The following is a 22,027-nucleotide window of genomic DNA, read 5'->3' on the forward strand; positions in this document are numbered from 1 at the left end:
AGAACCTAAGCAGTGATCCCATTTTATGGAAAAGCCCATGCTAGTGTTCCATTCCCACATCTTGTTCTCTCCACAAGTGTGCTGAGAATTAAGAAGTAAAATTGCAGATATCTGGTTTCTTTGTCAAGAGTAGAAAGGATTAAAATGGCCAGCTGGTCAACCATGATAATGATGATACCTAACGTTTAAGAGTTCTAGCTCCTTCATGTGTATATACCATTTAATCCTCATAACAACCTTGTAAAGTAAGGGTAAAGTAAGGGGTATTACCCCCATTTCACGGATGATGAAAATGAGGTAAAGAGAGATCAACTGCCAAAGATTACATAATCATTGAGTGATGTAGCCAGGATTTGAACCTAAGCAGTATAAATCCAGAGCTCCCATACCTATTAATTTAGCAAAGGTTGTCATTAGGAATACCATCTTAAAGAAACAAAGAGTCAAAAGTGGAAGATTGTAAGAGGTAATAGTTAACAACCTCAATTGTATCTCAGTGAAGCTTACTTCTTAGTGAGGGCTCAAGTGTTGACTATTTCTTTTGTGTAGAAGGACATTGCCATTTAGCCTTCTCTTGCCAGGTGGAAAATCTCCTGGTTTACTTCATATGAATGACACATGTTAAACACTACACTGACTACCTTTTCTCAATCAAGAAAAGAGGAGCAATGGGAGTATGTAGACAAATAATGTGTGTTTGGAGCTGATTTTGGGCAGAGCCAGTAAATCTTGTTCAACATCACTGCTGAGCACAGCCACTTCAGATCCCTGCAACACTGTTCAGTTTTTGCTTCCATTGTGTTGCTTTTCACACACCACATCACTGTTTGTCTGTTTGAGGGCTAGCAGGCATTTGGGCCATGCGTAGGGAATACAAGTCATTCTGATATCAGCACCCTTTTATTGGCTGATCACATCTTAGGCATTGAGAACAGAAGAGCCCTCAATTTCCTGCTGCCAACAGGGTGGTACAAATAGCTGCTGTCAGACAGATCATTAAACAATACAAAGATTCCCTGAAGACAGACTTAAGAACTTGTAGCATCTGCCTTTGGTTACAGGAGACCATAACAAAACATGCTCTCATGTGTCTATTTAAACAACCTCTTAAGGCAACACAGAGTGGCCATTCAATTGACATGTGTTGGGCTGAATAGAGATCTGTGGGAACCAAGGCAGAGTGCACAGGGGTCCCCTGCTCCCCTAGTCCAAATTTACATCTCTCTTTCAGAGCAAACTGGCATTTAAAAATCTTGTGACAGTGTAAGCACCTGTGGTCATTTTCTGTCTCAGTGGTCCTCTCGTTACCTTTTGAGTCTTTGCTCATAATGAGATGGTAGAATCTGTATCTATGGGAAGCATTCTGCTTTTGGAGTCATGACCCTTACTACCACTTAACGATGACAATACTTAACTGTTTTTTCCTGATTCATGGTTGTGATGGCTCAATTTATGTGTCAACTTGATTGGGCTAAAGGTTACCCAGATAACTAGTAAAATATTATTTCTGTTTTTTTCTGAAGGAAATTAGCATTTAAATCAGAAAACTGAGTAAAAATACTTTCTTACTAATATTGGTGGGTATCATTCAATCTGATGAGTTCCCAAATAGAACAAAAAGTCAGAAGATAAGCAAATTCTCTCCATCTGGGATTTCTGTCTTCACCTGAACACAGACATTAGAGCTTCTGATTCTTGGGCCTGCAGACTCCAAGGTTTAAACCCCTTTATCAAGTCAGTTCTCAGGCCTTTGACCTCAACTAGGAGTTACATCACCAGCTGTTCTGCTTCTTAAGCTACAGGACTCAGACTGAATTACACCACGTATTTTCCCGAGTCTCCAGTGTCTCCAGTTTGCAGTTACCAGTCAGTTCTCAGCCTCCATAAACATGTGACAACTCCCAGAATGAAATTCCTCTTATATATCTGTATAAATCCTATTGTTTCTGTTTCTCTGGAGAATTGTGGCTAATATCAGCTTCTTCCCAATATTGTCATAAAGACTCAGGCCTTGAAACATGGTAGCTGCTCAACAAGGTGAATGTTAATTCTTATTTCATTTCTTCACTGAGGGAAGTGACTTGTCAATAACTCCTGCATGCCTAGTTCTTAGTATAAGCCTTGGCACATAGTAAATACTAGAAGATGCTTGTTGAATACACAAATCTTATTTTTTAAGATATAAAAGATTTTTATTTATTTTGTTGTTTCTATTTATTTATTTATTTTTAGATATAAAATCTTATCATTTCTGTATTAAAGCTCTTTTCTCTGTGCCAGCCATCCATTTGATTCTCAAAAAGATACTAAAAAAACCAAAACAAACAAACAAAAAAAAAACGAAAAAAAAAAAATCTCACTGGTGTGGTGCCACACTCCTGTATTACCAGTGACTTGGGAGGTTGAAGCTGGAGATCACAAGTTCGAGGCCAGCTTCAACAACCTAGCAAAGGCCTAAACAACTTGGTGAGATCCTGTTAAAAAAAAAAAAAAAAGTCTGGGTTGTGGCTGGGTGATTTAACACCCCTGGGTTCAATCCCCAGGACCAAAAAAAAAGTCTCAGTGGTACACACTTATAAACCCAGATACTCGGGGAGCTGAGGCAGGCAGTTCAAGGCTAGCCTCAGAAATTTAGAAAGAGCCTGTCCCAAAGTTAAAAAAGAAGAAGAAGAAAAAGAAGGAGGAGGAGGAGGAGGCGGCGACTGGAGATGTAGCTCAAGTTGTATGGATCACATAGGTTCAAACCCCATTACTGCAAAAATAAAAAAAATCTCAGGTTTAAGTTATTTGCAAATAGTTATAGAGTATAATATGATATATGTTATTATTTGCTTACAGTAAATCTCAAGAAGATGACTCAGTGAATTTTTACACACAAACACACACACATACATGAAATTAACACGTAGATAAAGATACAGACCATTTCAGTTGCCCCAGATTATTTCTTCATGCTACTTCCAGTCACTATTCCCCTGCCAGAGGAAATCATTATTCTTACTTCTGTCACCATATATTAATTTTGTTGGCTCTTGAACTTCATACCTTTTGCATTCAGGGTTTTTTACTTAACAAATGCCCTGAGATTCATCCTTATCATCAGTAATTTGTTTTTATTACTATGTAGTATCCCATAGCACATAGAAACTATAATTTATCCATTTACCTATTGATGAACAATGAGGACTGTTTCCAGTTTTTATACAATGAGAAATAAAGCTATCAGTATTCTTGTATATGCTATTTGGTAGACATAAGCATTAATTCTCTTGGGTAAATGCCAGGAGCCATAAGGAAGGTATGTGTTTAGTTTTATTTGAAACTACCAGCCAGGCATGGTGGTACACACCTATAGTCCCAGCAACTCAGGAGGCTGAGGCAGGAGAATCACAAGTTTGAGGCCAACATCAGCAACTTAGTGAGGCCTAAGCAACTTAGTGAGATCCTATCTCAAAATAAAAAGTAAAATGGACTGAGAATGTGACTGAGTGATTTAGCACCCCTGGGTTCAATTATTAGTACCACACAAAAAAAAAAAAAAAAAGAAAGAAACTACCATACAAAATAGTTGGACAGATTCAGACTTCCACCAGCCATGTATTGAAATTCCAGTTGCTCCAAATTCTTACTAGCATTTGATGTTGTCAGTCTTACATTTTAGCCATCCTGGTACATGTATAAGGGTAACTCACTCTTTAAATTTGCATTTTTCTGATAAGTAATGACCTGAGCATCTTTTTATATTCAATGGCCATGCACTCACTATATCACTCATATCTCTTTTCAAGGGAAACTGCTATAGAGAGCATAGTTGATTGACAACCTCTAACATCCAGATCTTTAGATCAATTATGATGTATGTGCTGAGGCCACATTTCCTCCTGGATGCTCTTAGTCAGAGTCTAAGCATGGTAGAGATACAAGAGGTATTCTGCCCCATGAGGTTCTGACCTATTTTTAGAGACTCCCTATCAGTTTGAAACAGATTGTCTCAGAGCTGCTGTATAGAGAGACTCTGCCTACATAATCCTTCTTCCTTCCTGGTTTCCTTCCATAGGAGTCAAACCTGCCTCATAGTGGCTCTTCACATTTTCTGCATCTCCCAGTCTCCTCTTTCCTTCATAGGATTTGCTCCCAGTAGGTCCCTTCCACGTTTAATCCCACCTTGTTGGTATATGCTTCTCAAAGCACTCAGTAGACATATAACTTTGTTGACTATTCTCATATCCTCTTTTGTGAAATCCATGTTCAAGTATTTTTTCCCCTTTCAAACCATGTTCCTATTTTTTGCCTACTTTTAAGTTATGTGCGCCCTTTTTAAAAATTGATTTATAAGCTGGGCATGGTGGTGCATGCCTGTAATCACAGCAGCTCAGGAGGCTGAGGTAGAAGCATCCCACGAGTTCAAAGTCAGCCTCGGCAAAAGCAAAGCACTAAGCAACTCAGTGAGACCTTGTCTCTAAATAAAACTCAAAATAGGGCTAGGGATGTGGCTCAGTGGTCGAGGGCCCCCTTTTTAATCCCTGGTACTCCTCCCCAAAGAAGGCCCATTTAATTGATTTATAGGAGTTCAGTATATAAATATTAATAAAAGTTCATATCAGGAATGTTTTGTGATTATCATTCTCCCAGTCTGTGGCTTATATACTGGTCCCTATCTTAAAGTTGTCTTCCCCACCCGCCCAGTACTGGGGATTGAACCCAGGGTCTTGTACATAGTAGTCAAGTGCACTACCACTGAGCTACCACCCCAGTTCCTTTTTAAGCTTTACCTTGAGACCTAAACTTGTGATCCTCCTGTCTCAGCTCCCCAATAGCTGGAAATATAGGTGTAGGCCATCACACCTGGTTGAGAGCCACAGCTGAAGCGGCCCCAGCAAACTTCCAACTGATTGGCTCCTCTGCGGTGATGCTCATTGGGCTGTTTCCCTGTCCTTTCAGACCACAGAGCTGCTCATTGGGGGACTCTTTTGGCTCCACCCACACGACCTAGCCAATCGGCCTCAAGAGCGGGAGGAGTGGGGGTTGAGAGGCTACCGGAAGCTGGTGGTGGCAGTTGGGCTGTGGGGGAATTCCTGAAGAGCTCCTGTGGTGCGCAGTGTGTTCTAAAAATAAAGTTGGTTGCTGCTTGATAAGTGGCTCCTGAATTGTGCCCAGCCAGACTGTGGCAACACCTGAGTATGATGCTTATCAACTTCAGAAAGTTCCCCTCAAAAAAAAAAAAGTTCCCTTCTATTACTAGTTTACTGAGAAATATTATTAAGAGTAAGTATTGAACATTATTAAATTAGTTTTTGCATCTATTAAGATGATCAAGTATTTTTCTTCCTTATTCTGTTCACTTAATGATTTGCATAAATTGAATTTTATATGTTGAAACAACCTTGCATTACTGGAATAAATCATGCTTCAGTAGTAAATTGTGATTAAATCATAATTCACTGTGATTTAATATATCAACAAAGTTTATTGAGGATAGGCAAAGATTTCTTAAACAGTACATTAAAACAACATTCACCTAATTTTTGTTATAGATGCCACTGCTTTAGGGAAAGGAAAGGATATTCTTTTTAAAAATATGATGCTGGAGCAATGGGATAATCAAAAGGAGAGAAATAAACTTTGATCTTTATTTTCCTTTTTTGAAAATGCTATAATATACTTAGTATAAAATTTATCATTTTAACCATTTTAAGTGTACATTTCAGCAGCATTAAATTCAATTACATTGTTGTGCCACTACCACTATCACTAGAACTATTTTTTATTGGTGCATTATAATTATACGTGATAGTGGGCTTCATTGGCCAGAACTTTTTTTATCCTCTCAAATAAAAACTCTATAATTCATTAGATAATAATTTCCTATTGCCTCATCTCCAGCCCCGGAAACCATCATTCTACTTTCTGTCTATAAAGTAGACTCTCTGGGTACTTCATATATAGAATCCCATGGTATTTCTCCTATTGTGACTCCTTCACTTAGCATAGGTCTCCTCAAGGTTTATCCATGTCCCTGATTTTTCATTTATCTTGGGTATATACTCAGAAATGGAATTACTGGGTCTTATGGTAATTCTATTTTTGCAGTAAGACAATGCAAATAAAGAAAGAAAAGGAAATGTGTTACAATTTTTCCATAGAAGCTGTGCCATTTTACATTCCTATCAGTAGCATTCAAGGTTCCCAACTCAAATTGTATACAAAATTAATTTGTTTAAAATTAATTTTAGATGTATTCCAAGCCTTCTTTGGAAAGGTAAACAATGAAGCACTCAGAAGAAAACATGGACAAATAGTTTCATGACCTTTAAGTGCAGGCCTAACTTTGAGGTGCTGTTTTGATGGCAGAGTTTTGGTATCTATTGATGGCTTTCGGATATGATGCAGGATTATAAAGCTCTAAAGTCTTCTAATTACCTTGCACGATATCTTATGTTGAAACTGAGTGCCTTTAAATAGAAATGCATGCTCCAGTTGTTCCAGTCTTCATCACTCCCCGAAGACTCCACAGACCAATTGTTTTTCCCTTCATTTACCTGCTTGAATCCTGAAGCACCTAAGCTGATGATCCTTTGTCTATAGTATTATCGTGACCAAAGAACTGTTACTGATATGTGTTTTAATTAGAGACTCATTGCATATACACAAAGAGGTATTACCAAAGAACATTGATTGCTACTGTCATGGTGTCTTCTTCTGATTGGCATGGGACTCTCAATAATTACCTGTTACAAGTAAGATAAATTTGAAAATCCTTCACATGAAGATATACGTATACATAATCAGAGCCAAGGAAGTAGGCTGTAAATGCACCAGTGACACAGGGCAGGTTCCATGTTACCACATCTCTCCGTGTACATGCCATCTGTGTACATGCCATCCGTGTACATCAGGTCACAGGCGAACACCTCCCAGCACAGTGTACTCTGGGGGAGATGACCTAAGACAATATTATGGGTGCTCATAATCTTACAGTTACCGAAGGATAGAGGTGATGGTAGAGAGCTTTCTGAGATTTGGGCTTGCTTCACAATTCTATGTGGACACGATCCAGTCCAAAACAGGTAAACAAAGGAATAAATAGTACTGCTTTCCCCCGTTCTCTCTTTCTTTCTCTCTCTCTCCCCTGTGGTACTGGATATTGAATCCTCTGCACTACATTCCCTGCCCTTTTTTAATTTTATTTTGAGAGAGGGTGTCACTAAGTTGCCCAGACTGGTCTTAAACTTGCAATCTTCCTGCCCCGGCTGGCCTTGGAGTAGCTAGGATGCACCATCAAATTCAGCTCCCCTAGTATCTTAGTGAACTTCTTCAGCAATATTGAGGTCAACTAAATGAAGGTGGTTAGAAAAGGGGAAAAAATCCAAAGACAAAATCAGAAACATGTTTGAGAACCAGCAAGTAATTCGGTGTGGCTGGAGCACAGGGTTCCAGAAAGGTACTAGGGCAAGATAAATTGAGCAAGGATCTTCTTACTGAAAAAAAAAGGCAATTTTAAAGTGACAGCCCCCTCCACCCTCCCACCCACTCTCTCCACCTTTCCACCCACCACCACTGTTGACTTTGAAGGAGCAATACATTTGGATTTTCATATACTGGTTAATTATAGCATACAGACTTCTTAATCACTATCCTTACCCAATGTGTTCTTTTATCTCTGTAAATGGTTTAATGTGATAATCATGCTTCTAGTCAAAACATCTCTATTTGGCAGTCAGAGCTCACCCAGAAGGAGACTTGGATTCAGAGGTGACCTGGTAGCAACTTCAAATTTCTAACAAGTAAATTAAAATAAAAACAAGTATCAAAAATATAAACAGAGAGCTAGTTAAGATAGTGAATATATGTAACTTTCTTACCTCTATACCTGTCTGTAGAAAATTAGGTTAAAATTTTTGAACACAAGAGGAATCTCATAATATGTGTCATTGTATTTAATATATAATTATACATATAAATCTACTTCTATAAACCTGATATCATGCTCAAACCTGTCTTATAATTTTGTGCTATACTCAAACACTTGCAAAATTAGTGTCATTTCCATTATACAAAGCAGGAAAGTAAAAGTTGTTCTCCAGCTGGCTGTCCAATCTCACTTTGACATTTCCACCTTCCTCAGTCTAACCCCATCCAATATCTGTGCTGTTATTTTTTATTCTCCTAAGCCACAGCTGCCCCTTCCCTATTAAATAATGTTCAATGGCTCACCATTGCCTACCACATAAAGTCCATGTTCTTCTTTCTACATGTTCAAGATCTGTCCTCCTGGCCCTTTCCACCACCCCAAAATTTTGCTCGAACTCCCTTTCCTGATTTACCTCCTACCCATAGATCACACACTTAAACCAAAGTTATTGTATGCATTGCATTGTACTTTTCATTGCAAAATTTTCCTAGACCATTTACTCTAATTGGTCCTATTATTCTATTTCCTTACTTTTAAAGCCCAATTCAAATATCTCCTTGTGAAATTTTCTCTCATTTCTAAATGCCTAAGAAGTTAGTGCACACGTTCCTGGGATCAGAGAATGAGAAATGGAGAGAATAGCCTGAAGTCTGTCTCCCAGTCTGATCCCAGTTGGTGTCTGGACTCTACAAAGAAAGGAGATGTTGGGCAAAAGTTAGTAGTCATTTTAACAAGAGAATACTTAAGAGACATAAAGCATAAGCAGTCTTGGATTCATTCTCCTATATCAGAGCATAAAGCAAAGGCAGAATGAGAGTAAGATGTTACCTCTAAACACGTGCAGACTAATATCTAGTTCTCCTCCCTTCCAGCTGCGGTGAGCCTGTTGGAACCCACAGAGCCAGAGAGAGTAGCAAAGAATTATGTGGGAGTGACCTTGTTTTTGAGCTCATATGAATTCTCAGAATCTTCAGGAATCCCCAGAAATATTTGAAGGACACTGTACATGGCTGTTATGATTTAGATATAATGTGTTTCTCAAAAGCTCCAGCCTTAATGCAAGAACATTCAAAGGTAAACTGATTATGAGAGCTGGAACCTACTCAGTCCATCCTGGTTCGAACGGACTAATTGGGTGGTAACTGTAGGCAGGTGGAACATGGCTGGAAGAAGTAGGTGTCTGGGAGCATGTTCTGGAAGGGTCCGTCTTCCCCACTTCCCCTCTCTATCTCTCTGCTTCCTGGCCACCATGGAGCAGTGCTCCTCCACCACCTGCTTCCACCATGATGTGCTAATTCCATTGTTCTGGGCCTTACCTCTGACCCAGAGCAAGGGAGTTAGCACACCATGGACTGAACCTCTGAAACCATGAGCCTAAATAAACTTTTCTTCCTCTAGGTTGTTCTTTTTGAGTATTTTGGTCACAGCAATGAAAAACTGACTAATACAATGGGCAAGACCCTGTGTAAGCAACCTGTGACAAAAACCTATAGAATCTGAATTACTACTATTGATATCATTTCATTTATGATTGATATCATTTCATTTATGTGCACAGGCAGTTAAGACCTGGAAAACATGGGTTATACTGACATTCACTTATAATTTGACATGGTTTAAAACTTATCTCCACATAAGAACTGATCTGATCACTGTAACACACACATGAGGAGGTATTATTACCACCAGGTTTTCCCCATAGTGCTTATTGTGGAGAGAGTCCAGAACTTGTTAGCAGACCTAAATTTTGGCTCTTACTTTTTTGCATATGGTTGGGGACCCTGGATAAATCCCAGCTTTTTTGAGCTTCAATTCCTTACTTGAAGAACAGGAATAATGATCCCTTCTAGAAGGGGATTCCATAAGACTCTGAGATGATGAAGGAATCCTGTTCAAGTATGAGAAATAATTATGGCATAATAATTATGGCAGGTGACTTTCTTGCATTACATTCATTTTCTGCCTTGACTCAATAGACTGAAAATAATGAAATGGTCAACCATGGCTTTCTGGTCTTGACAGAGTATGTTCACAGTATGATGGTGTGGAATACTGCAGAGGTAGTGAGCTGTCCATCTCTAGGATGAGCCTGGTGGGGAAGATTCAAATGGTAGAAAGTCTTGGACTTGACACTGGTCCTCAGAACCTAAGATTATTTATTAAGTCAGTCAGGTACAAAACAGATTCAGATATAACAGGTCAAATCAAGCTTCCCAGGAACAAAATACATGGGTAAAATGGACAGAATATTAACTATCAGGATGAAAAAAGTTGAAATCAATGCGTTGAAAGTGAAGGTTTCCATTATACTTCGAACATTAAAGTTCGAACATTAAACTGGAAAGAGGTTTTATGTAAAATATTTGTTGAATTGGATCAAAGCAAATTTTATTCTAGAAGTTCAAAAGTTAAAAAAAAAAGGAAGTAGAAGGTAACTTTGGGGTTTTAGTTGCCTGACAACTCACTATGGGACAATAGTGTGATGTAGCTTCTAAGAAAATCTAGGTCCCATTTATGACAGAGAGCATCTGCAGAAACAAGGCAACGCTCCCAGGAGCACAAGGCCATGTCTGACTCATCACTTGGGCCCTGTGTGCCTGTTACAGTGGCTGGCAAGCTGCAAGGGCTTCCTGGGAATACTTCCCTGGCTTAGTGCTCAGTTTGATAGCGCAGTCTCTCTCTGTGCAAGCCCTGTGCTGAGTTCACTGTGCTGGGTTCAAATGTGAAGGAATGGTATTTGAGCCAAGAAAGCTGTATCCAGGTGAAGAGAGGTGGGACAGAGGAAGGGAGCTCCGGGCAGACAGCAGCTCCACTGTCTATTCTGTGATTCTCTGGCTGGGGCTCAATTGTACTTTCTTTCCTTCCCAAATCTCAATTAAAATACAAATTTCTGTCCTTAAAAATGGGAGTTCATAACCCACTTGAATCAAAGTGTGAAATATGATATGTCAAGAACTATGTAATGTTTTGAACAACCAACAATAAAAATTTAAAAAAATAAAAAATAAAATAAAATAAAATACAAATTTCTGGGGGAAAAAATGCAGGGAAAGGGTTCATCAGACTTTCTAAGAAGTCTTTATTTCTGTTTTGTTTTCAGTAAAAATATGCTCCTTCACCTGGGAGAGAAGTAGTAAAAGTATTGACACGTTTAAGAAAATATTTGGAGTATTTCAAATGAGGCTAAAAAAGGAGACGAATTTAAGAAACCTGCAGGTCTAGAGTAAAGGTTCTCATAGCCACCCGTAATCTGCTTGCAAAGGAGCAAAGGAACTAATTAAATTTGGAGAGGATCACGCGCCTGATAAAATAATTAAAAATAAATTGCTCTCCTTGGAAATGCAAATTGCTAAGCCATAAAGCAACCCTGTTGGTCACATTGACAATAAATAGACGTATTTTCTCAGGTCTTTTAGGTGGCATTGATTGATTTCCAATTCTGGATAAAACAAGGCCTGAGCAGCTTTTGAAACAAAGGTGAGGAGACCCCAGGCCTGATGGGGACAGCCTTTGAAAGCCTCAAGCCTTAAATGCCCCCACCTTTGGAATTTTCCAGGCAGAGATTAGGGGATCCCCAGGAATCAGACTTGACCTGCTGCTTGCCTTGAGAACATGGGAGGACCTAGTGGCACTGCTGACCCCTCCTCCTCCACACATTACCACAATGTTTTCCTGCTGCCCGGAATTGTCAGGTCATGGGAAAGATGCCCTGGAGCCAATGGATGGGTCCTTTGGTGGGGGAAGAAGGGGAGACGGCCTTGGGGGCCTAAGGGTAGCACTACTGCATGAAACAGAAAAAGCTTTTTCTCAGCAATGACTTAGTAAATCTTATGGCATAAAAGCAAACCCCCTCCCCCTTTCCCCCCCAAATCCTCAAGCTACAAAATGTTTTATAGAACCAGTATTGATTTACCTACTCTTAAGCTCTTGAGTAGGCATTTGTAGATGGGATAGGGGGAAAAATTGGATTTTTGGTCTAGAAAGATGTTACATTCTGGTTGTGAGGCAGTTTTTAGGTAAATGAGTGAATGTTCCCAATTCTTTCTGCCTTGCTGATGTTGGGCTCTTTCCTGCACCTCTTACCTGGAAGAAAGAGATTACCTCAAGCCAATGTAACTGGGCTACAGTGTTTCCAGGGAAATTAGTAATGAAGAGAAGACCCAAGAAGAGGGAGAGGGGAAGAGAAAGGGCAAGGAAGGGTTGGACCCACCCAGGACTCCACCATCAGGGCTCATCTGACCCTCCAATCTGTGTGAAGGAGGCACTTCTCTACCTACAACCTCTAGGGGTCGTGGTCAGGGGGAGCCTGAGTAATGTTGATGCTATCTGCGTCTGAAAGTTGCAAGGGGTAAATAACCTGGCACCATATAGTTTTAATTTCTTTCTCCATTACTGCTAAGGTATTTGTTGACCATTTTTATTTCTTCTTTGAAAAAAACAAAATGTGTATATTTAAGAAAAAAAAGTGCTCATTAAATGTTCCCTCTGATTCCTAGGCAAATTGCCCAAGGCCACAGCTGTAGGGAAGGACAGGAGCAGGCTTTGTTCATACCCAGGTAAGTTCACTTCAAAAGTCCCCATGTGCTCCTTCCACCAGATGCAGGTGCCTCTCAGGAGTCAGTTGTCTTCATCTTCCTCTTGGTGCTTCCTCCTGTCTGTAGTCCAGCCTTCAGCTCCGTTCAGACCCACCCAAAGAGACTTGTCTTTCTGTGCTCTGAGACTCAGCTGTGACAGCTTTTTGGCCTTCCAGGATAAGCAGAGGAGGGAAATGAGCAGAAGAATGAACATGACCAAGGGACAGATGACAAGAAAGTAGAGTAAAGGTGTCGAGGAGCAGATCCGGGAAGGAAACGTGGTCTCTGCAATGAAAGGGAGGAAAATACAGACAGCGTCATTCTCCCACCTATCTGGACTAACCAGTCATGCACATTTCTCAATTTAATGTTACAGGCAAATATACGTAAACACAAAGGGGCCAAGTGACATGTGGGAGCCCAGGACTGGGTGCTTGCACAGCTCTGCTCACCTAATGCTCGCAACTCCCCCTTGCCCAGCAATTTCCAACCACTGGAGTTTCCAATGACCTACTTAAAACTACCAGCACAAACCAAAGACAAAACAAAAAGAAAAAGAAAACCTCTCCTTTAATCTTCCTTCCTCAGAAAAGATATCTATAATTCAGCCCTCGTTCTCAACTATGTTGCCAGCCCTGAATTTTTAACTGAGCTATTCCCACTGCTGCTTCTGAAACACACACCACATTGCACTGTCCTCGTAAACATCGGAGCCTGCAGAGAGGAGCACTTCCCTCCCTGACCCATACCTGGCCTCCAAGCAGAACCCTCTCAGGCTCCTTTTCTGGACTGCTCAATTGTCCCTCCCTGTACCTAATTCTCCAGGTCCTTCCTGCCTAGCCAGATCACTCTTCCTTTCCTGGTGCTCCTACCTGGCCTTGGGCACAAGTCTCTGCTTATTCCCCTCTCACACAGCCCTTTGTTTAGACCTCTTTCCTCCCCTTTAACCCATCTCTTTGTTTTATTATTGCTATGGAGTACATCTGATAGTGTCATGTGCTTCTACACCCCCTACAATGCCTAGGACACATGTTCAATAACTTCTGCTGATCTGAATTAAATCAGGTTGACTGCAACCACCCAGGCCAAATATACTATATAAAGTCATGCTGAAGTATGTGATCCTCCTGCAGCTGCAGTCCGCAGGGAAGCACCATCAGCAGACAGACATGTGGAGCACACACAAGCAGCCTCAGAGTGGCTCCTGGCCGCTCGCTCGGTCAAGGGAGCAAAGAGGAGAGGATTGCAAACACCACAGGTTCCAGCAAATGATGCCCTGAGCTACAACCGGTCAAAAGACCACGTTTACAGAGTCTTGAAGCAGAAAGTCATAGGCTTAAAGACATACCGACCACTAATTATAGCCTACCAACTGCATTTATTTATGACATGATATTTGAAATCAGGACCGTTCAGAAAAAATCGCATGCTATCAATAGCTGTGCTTTTCTTGGAAAACTGTAACGACATAAGCAATCTCTTCTTCAAAGGTTAAGCTATAGGATTCATAGATTAATAGACTCTTCGAGATGAAAACAGGTTTATAGGTCATTATGACCCATCTCCTGCTGTAAGAATTCCATTTTGGGCATTGCTAATGCATTTTACATGTTGAAAAAAATTGAGAAAGAATCTGGACATTTGCTCAAGTGCTGTATTGTGTGTTCCTTGAAGGTAAGGCCTGTGTCTTATGAGTCTTTTTATCTTGTGCAGCACTTTATCCACAGGACCTCAATGGAGCCTAATGAATGCAGTATTGTATGAATGCATTTCACAAGGGAACAAGGGGCAGCCGCCATTGTATTATGAAAAGTAAGGATCCTCCTGAACTTGAGGCTGGCAGCTCTGAATGGGCTGGCAAAGAGCTGCAGGGGTTTGTGGCCGGGATTTTTTCTGGTCTCACCTGCATTCTCCATGCTATTTTTTTTTTTTTTTTTGGAAGGATGAGCAATGGCAGTGCCAGATTTTGAATTCTTTACCATCTCCTCTCCACATTCTACCAGCTCCTCTCCCAAATGATCCAGCCTGATTACAGTTATTGTCCCAGGTCTCATCTGAGCACACTGAAGGCATGGTTAAAAGGAAACATAGATAATGCTAAAAGAGAATGGAGCCGGGACTAGGTGCAGAGGTCACTGGCCACGGGAATTCACGCAGAGTAACGAATGAGCACCTACTATATTTCAGAGAGAGCTGGGTTCAAATCATCATGCTTCAACTTACTGGAAGTTACTTATCCTCTCTAATCATTAGTTTCCTCATCAGACAAACAGGGATAATAATAATGTCCAGAGTTATGATGTGATAATGCACAATACAACATTTAACATAATGCTTAATAGCATTTGTTGAATCAGAAAACAATCAATATTAGTTGGAGTGCTACTGAGAAAGCTGAGAAAAATTGCAGACAACTTACTCTCAAAAGACTATATACAGGATTCCTGTTGCTTCCCCATTCAGGGATCACATGTGCCATAGTTTGGATCTGGAATGTCCCCCAAAAGCTAATGTGTTAAAGGCTTGGTCCTTAGCTTGGCACTACTAGAAGCTGGTACAACCTTTAAGAGGGGTATCTATTGGAAGATCTTAGGTCACTGTGGGTATGCCCTCAAAGAGGATCGTGGGACACCAGTCTCTTCCTTTTTATTTGCTTCTTGGATGCTATGAGGTGAGCAGCTTTCTCTGCTGCACACTCCTGCCATAATGTACTGCCTCCCGACAGGTCCAAAACAATGGACCAACTGATTATGAACTGAAACCTCCAAAACTATGAATCAAGAGAAAACTTTCTTGGGGCTGGGAATGTGGCTCAGTGGTAGAGTGTCTGCCTGGCATGCACAAGGCCCTGGGTTCAACCCCCAGCACCATACACTCAAAAAAAGATAAACAAAGGTTTATCTGAGGTATTTTGTCACAGAGATGGAAAGCCAGTTAACATGACAGTCTTGGCCAAGTTCTTCTACCAGCTAAATTCTCTTCGATGTCATCCTTTGTCCCAAACCTGGGCAACCTTCAGCTAAAAGGCTCTGGCTTCCTTTCTAGTCATGGGAAGCCGAGAATTTGAGGTGGGAGTTGGCTGTACCAAGTCTCACAGTTGCTAGGATGGTGGTGTGATGATGGTGAGATGGGGCTGACACATGGGTGGTGGGAAAAAGAAATCTGGTACTGAACTTCTTTGCCCCTGGGACTGTAATCTTCTGCATGAAGGGACTGCCAGAGGCCTTGATGGTCTTAATGGGGAGGAGGATGCTCTGTTTAGAGCAATCTGCTATCAAAGGACGGCAAAGTGCACTCCTCACAGCGCTGAATTAGCCAGCAGCTACCAACTGTCAGCTCCAGTGCTTCTAAATTACCTCCCCTGGGAGGGCAGTGTTTTCTCTGGATGCCATATCACCATTTCCCACCATCTGCCTCTCACCCATATTTGGATTAGAATTGGTGACACTCAAAACCATCAGGGTTTGGCATTTTGAATCAATCTAAGTGTCCAATGCTCAAAGTACAAGCCCTGCAAAACAGAGCCAAAAATTTAATGAGAACACTTTATCATGAGGCTTAGTTTATAACTTGCTCCTCCCACAGCCACAGGGAGCCTCCTTTTGGATACTATCTCAGAAACACTGACTTCTGAGAAGTGTAGGAGGATAAGGGGGCTCCCAATTCCTCTCCACCCCTCAATCCAAAACTTGGGCAATTGGCTATACCACACATGCAAGAGTGGTTCCTGCCAAGAAATAAAAGTGGGGGAAGGCCTTCTGATATCAGGTGCATCTCAGAATCAGTAACGCCCTGTCAGCATTCCATTTCAACTTAATGGAAGACTCGCTCATTCTTTGATCAAGCATGTGTTGAGTGCTATGTGCCAGGCCTCATCGAAGGCAGGGGTGAGAGGTAAACAAATGACATGACCTCTCCAGGAACATCAGTGTGGTAGGATGTGTGTCTCCTTTAAGAATCCACCTTCTCAATAAATCCTCACCCCAAAAGAGCAGGGAAATGGCTACAAGTACTACACTACTAAAATAATCCAGTCCCCAGAAAGTCTTACAACCTGGCCTATCAATTAATCCAGGCCATTCTTCAAAAAATAAAGACCTTCATATGTAGGGCCTGAGGATGAGGCAAACAGACTCAGGCAGCTGTAGGCCCTGTCCTGGCTTGGCCATTGGTAAGGAAGTAAGATGGAGAAGAAAAGGTAAGGTCCGTTCTCCCAGGGAATGCCTCTTAATTATTCTGCCTTCACTGGAGTTCCCTGCTCCACGACTCTAATGTGTAAAACTAACCCAAGCCGGGGTGCCCATAGAGGGGGTGGAAAGCCACTGAGAAGTGACAATTAGCAGTATATTATATGTGACCTGGGTACTTTTTAGCACATGGAACTGGTACTCTCCAGGAATGGGATTGTGACTCAGTAAGTATCTGAGCATCTCCTGCGTGCCAGATGGAGCCAGATGGGGACAAGACACCCAAGTCTTTGCCTGCTCAGAGCATCAGTCTAGCAGTGGTGGTGGGTGAATGTGGTCGTGATGACTAAGAGAGCAAGGTAAGTCATGGTGACAGCAGCAGCTCAGTTGGTGGGTGAAAGATTAGAGGTTGACCAGGGAAGAAGGTGTGGTGGGGGCCGTGAGGCACTACCAGTGCCAGGTGTCAGCCATGTCTAGTCTCTTCTGCACTTCTTCTTCCTCTCTACAGTGTGAATGTGCTCAAGTTCCTACCATCTTTGAAGCAACACAGAAATAAAGCAGAATGAAAGTGCTCTCACTGACACCTCTTGCTATGTTTGTGGTCTTCTCTCTTTCCCGTTATAGCTCTTGAGAGAGTCATCTGTACTTGATGGGCTGCTTGCTCGTTTCTAGACCAGTACAATCTGACTTCTCTCTTTACTGTTCTGCAATTGTCCTCCTATCTTGTCAAATCCATGGAAACGCCATTCTTAGCTAAGACCTCGCTGCACTGTCCAGCACGTTGCCTCTCCCTTCCCTCTTGATGCCCTCTCTGCCCTGGGTTTCTGTGATAGCACTGAATTCCAATTTTCCTCCTACTTCCCAGCCATCGCAGTCAATCTCCTCCTTCACAGTCTGCTTCTCTGTTCTCCTGATCAATAGTGATATGTCTCAGGGACCCATCTCTGAGCATCATCGGTTATAAATTAATAGCCCCTAATGTACAACTCCATTTAGAAGCCCCCATGACTATCAGACAGATTATTTCTGAAAATTCACACGTAATCCAAACTCATTGCCAGCTCCATTTACTCAAAATTGAACTGATCTCCCCCTATAAACCTTGCTCCTGTGTTACCTTGCTTGGTCAATGACATCACTGTTCACCTAAGCCAGCATCCAAATAGTCATCCTCGATTTTCCCCTTCCACTCATTGCCCACATATATCTAATCAGTGTCTAGATCCTGAAGATTAGGCCTCCTAATGCCTCATGCTGTCCCTCTCTCAGTCTCACTGGCACTGCCTTAATTCATCTTGTCTCATCGGGTTCCTACAATTTCAGATGATTCTCCCTGCTCTGTCTGCCTCTGCTCCAATTGATGAGAAATACTACTGCCAGTGGGAACTTTCTATAAAATGCAGATCTGATGATGTCACTTCCCTCTTTGGACTTTTCAACAACACCCCATAACTGCACGATAAAGTGCCCTTCCTTAGCTTCAGACACCAGATGTACCCAAGATCTGTGCCTTCCCCATCTCACTGGTCTCAGCTGTCACCATTGTACCACAGCCCTTATACCAAGGGGACCCTCCCAGATCTCCTTCCTACCCTGCTCTCACCTAGCTCAGTTGTTCCTTTAGCACCCTGAGAATGCTTCTTCAACAACACCTGTCATGTTGGACTTGACTTCCCACTCTGGACTCCAAGTCCTGTATATACCTCGTAATATACATTTTTTTTTGTATTCTCAGAACCTCATGTAAATTTAATTATTGAACAAATGAAATTATTTTGTCAGGGGATGTAGCTCAGTGGTAGAGCACTTGCCAAGCATGTGTGAGGCCCTGGGTTCCATCCCCAGCATCACAAAAGAAAAAGAACTTGTCACATAGGTGTACATACAACTATGTATATATGTGCATATATGAATTATATACATACATGTGTGTAACATGTTTGGAGGCATAAGAGGAAAAAGAGTTAGCATTTGTTTAACACCTGTAATGTGCCAGGGATTATACTGGGTACTTTAAAACACATTTACATTTTGATCTTCATTTTACAAGAAAGCTGAAGCTCACAGAAGTCACGTACCTATGGTATGATTTTATGGCTCATAGGTGGCAGGGCTGTGATCTGAGCCCAGGCTTATCTGACTTCAACCCCTGGGAACTTTTCATCACCCAGACTGTCTCCCCAACCACCAGAGAGGAACAGTGAGGCGGAGGATTCAAGGTGCTATATTATAAGGATTTCCTTGAGAATCCTTGATATTAGTCATGCTGAAAATCCTCAGTTGGTCATGGCACAGGCTTTTGAGCTTTTTCAGTTGTGAAGAATATAAATACCACTCAATTTTTAATGTTTCCTTTCCAGAGTTTGTCTTTTTAAAACTTTACACCTGTTTTACAAGGATTCCACTGAGATTAACAACATATATATGCTATGAAGGATCTCAACTGCCCCAGAGGAGCTGTGCTTTCTAGTCACAGAATATGTACTTTTTACTGTTATTTTCTATTTATTCTACTGAAAAAATTGCTGATTCTACAAAGCCTTAGAATTCCAGTGGGAACACATGTATGGAATGTGCTCAGGGGTGGTGGGACCTCCTATAAATGTTGGAACAAAGGGCTGATAAGAAAGAAAGTTCTGTCTGGACATTTGAGAGAAAAAAAAAATCTGAAGAAGGGACAGGGGTTGAGGATGATGCAGCCCTGGGAGCAATCACATCACTTTGACTTCCACTTCAAGCCCGGCTATGGCTGAGATGCAACTGTCCTAATTCTGAGAGTTGCCTTATGTTCTCGATAGCAACTTTCTCTCCTATAGAGTGTCACTAAAGCAGCTTTACCTTATTGATCATTTCCATTTATCCTCCCTGGTGTGGGGTCTCCGTCTATACCTCTGCTTCTCCAATGGCCCTTTCCCATGCTAAGTTTATTTCACAGTTCACTTCTCACCTGTTTCTTGAACCTCACTGGAAAGAAGTGGCTAAGAGAATGGGCTGTGCATGTTGTAGCCAGCCATCGTTTTTATTATGAACACATGCTTAATAAGTGACTATCATATGCTGAACTGTACTAGGTTGAGCACTCGAATGAGGAAGAGGACCTTTGTGCATAGAAAATGGTCAGTCCCTGACCAAGGGTTTTTGAGTGGCTGCCCTCCTTGCTGGAACCTGTAAATAAGTTCTATAGGGCACCCTTTCTTCCTTGATGCCTTTCAAGGGACAACAAGAAGGAGCACACCAATGACCATTGCTACAGTTTGGGTCTGAAAATGTTCCCCAAGTGTTCCATGTGGTGAAGGCCCCTCCAGCTTGGTGCTCTTGGGAGGGGGTGGAGACTAGTAGGAGGTCTTTAGGTTACTGACAGTGTGCCAAAAGGGAGAGTGGGACAATAGTCCCTTTATCATTTTCTCTTTCACTTCCTGGTCACTAGATGAGCAGTTTTGCTCTGCCATATGCTCCTGCCATGATGTACCACTATAGACCCAAAGCATCTGATCATCTGACTAAAATCTCTAAAGCTTTAGGCCAAGTTATACCTTTCCTCTTTATAAGTTGGTTATCTCAGGTCTTTGTTACAGTAATGAAAAGTGTTAACGTGACCTTCATGATCAAAGTCCCAGTGGTTTGTTACCACTGAGAGTTATTACTGAGAGACAGTGACGTCATCTTCTTTAGGGAATCTGAGAAATGCCTTCAGCCTGAAGGAGGAGCAAGACAGCTGGGAGAGAAAGCACAAACGGAGAGCCAAATATTCTCAGGACACCAGCCCAAGGAAGATCAACCCCTGTTACCTGAAGGCAGCACCCTGAGCACTATTTGCTGCGACTCATCTGATGCTTGGCTGACCCACTTGCCTGGGTGACCATAAAGTTGCCATTCCGCCACCGTGCACCAGTACATGCCAGCGTCCTCCATCTCCACCGCATGAAGCTTCAGGACAAAGTCTGTAGGGGAAGCCCGGGCACAGTGCAGGTGCCCCCTGCGCCCCTCTTCGCCATACTCCAGCAAGCCATCGTGGTGCAGGTGCACCAGCATCTGGCTCCCCGTGTCTCCTCTGCTCCTGAACCACATCACAGAGTACAGGGAGGCCTCGCCGCCCAAGCTCTCCAGGCTGCAGCTGAGGGCCACCTCCCTGTGCTCGGTAGCATTTTCCGTCTGGTGAACTTTGGAGACTTGAACCTTCCTTCCTAGAGGATGAAAGGGCAATAGGTTAGAGAAGAACACAGACTTCTAGGTTGGATGCCTCCTCTGGATAATCCAGTTTTTGCTGGAAGGATCCCATCTGGTATTCTTTAGACACCAGACTCGTTCTTCATTTTTAATATTTTTCCTTGATCTCTGCCCTTTCCTTCACACTTGCAGGGACATTCTCGGGCGTGAATCAAGCCAACCACTTCCCTTCTTATTCCTGCCGCTAGCCTGGTGGACCCTGCTACTGAAAACTACCCGGCTGCCACCAGGCCCTTATGGCTGCTGCTTTCACTTCCCCTTGGTCAACATCCGACTCAACTTCCCAGAGGGGCTATTCAAAGCTGCCAGCTCCCCTTCAAATTGCCTGTCACACCATTAGCCCTCATTCTCAGCAAACTGCCTTCCTCCGAAACACCCAGGAATCACTCAGGTATAGACACTGAGAGAAGAGGCCATTTGAGAGACCGGATATTTTGATACAAGTGGTAGGATACCACCCAAGGGAGCTATTTAAGTTATTTGATTAGACTATGGTTTAAAAAGATTTTGATGTATTTCCCTCCCTTCCCACTCACCAGCAGGTAAGGATTAGGAATGATATAATTACAAAAACTAATATTAATCAAGAAATTATAGTGTGCGTTACATTTTCAACTCCCCTCTCAATGTACTTATTAAGCTATTTAAAGAACAACTTTGTCTGATATCAGACACTTGTTAACTGTCTTTGCTCTCCCCTTTCCTACATGAAAAAACATGTAAAACACTAGTTTATGTGAAACTGTTTCCTCGCCCCAGCTGACTCCCTAATTGATGACAATCTGACTTCCAGTCCCATCACCACACTTGGTGGGGCCCAGTTTCCCAGCTCAAGGGACCCTCCAGTGTTTTTCTGTTCTCTCTGTGGTTTTGCCACTAAAATCTATTTTCTTCTAAAATATTTTTCTTCCTTGGCCTCAGAGAAAATTTTCTCCCAACAAGGCTGACTGTCCTTCTGATTATCTTTTTTTGTTTTGTTTTGTTTTTGGTTTTTAGCTTTATCTTATTTTTCTTTTTTGATACTGTGAATTGAACTCAGGGGTGCTCTACCACTGAGCTACATCTCCAGCTCTTTTTATTTTTTATTTTGAGACAAGTTCTTGCTAAGTTGCTGAGGCTGGCCTTGA

The 22,027-nt window shown here is 41.9% G+C and overlaps 1 protein-coding gene across 1 annotated transcript in view; it reads right to left on the reverse strand.

Moving 5' to 3' along the window:
- Window positions 1–12,403: 12,403 nt before the first annotated feature.
- The window catches only part of CD101 (CD101 molecule), a 41,148-nt gene continuing 31,524 nt past the window's right edge, over window positions 12,404–22,027 (reverse strand). Inside the window, exons 8-9 of the mRNA XM_081309027.1 lie at window positions 20,462–20,857; window positions 12,404–12,771 (exon numbers count right to left, since the gene is read on the reverse strand). Coding sequence (XP_081165153.1) covers window positions 12,530–12,771; window positions 20,462–20,857 — 638 coding nt within the window. The 3' untranslated portion in view covers window positions 12,404–12,529. The remainder of the gene's footprint in view (window positions 12,772–20,461; window positions 20,858–22,027) is intronic.

The sequence above is a fragment of the Spermophilus citellus genome (genome assembly GCF_964194105.1).
Source record: "Spermophilus citellus genome assembly, chromosome: 9".
In the NCBI taxonomy this organism is placed as follows: domain Eukaryota; kingdom Metazoa; phylum Chordata; class Mammalia; order Rodentia; family Sciuridae; genus Spermophilus; species Spermophilus citellus.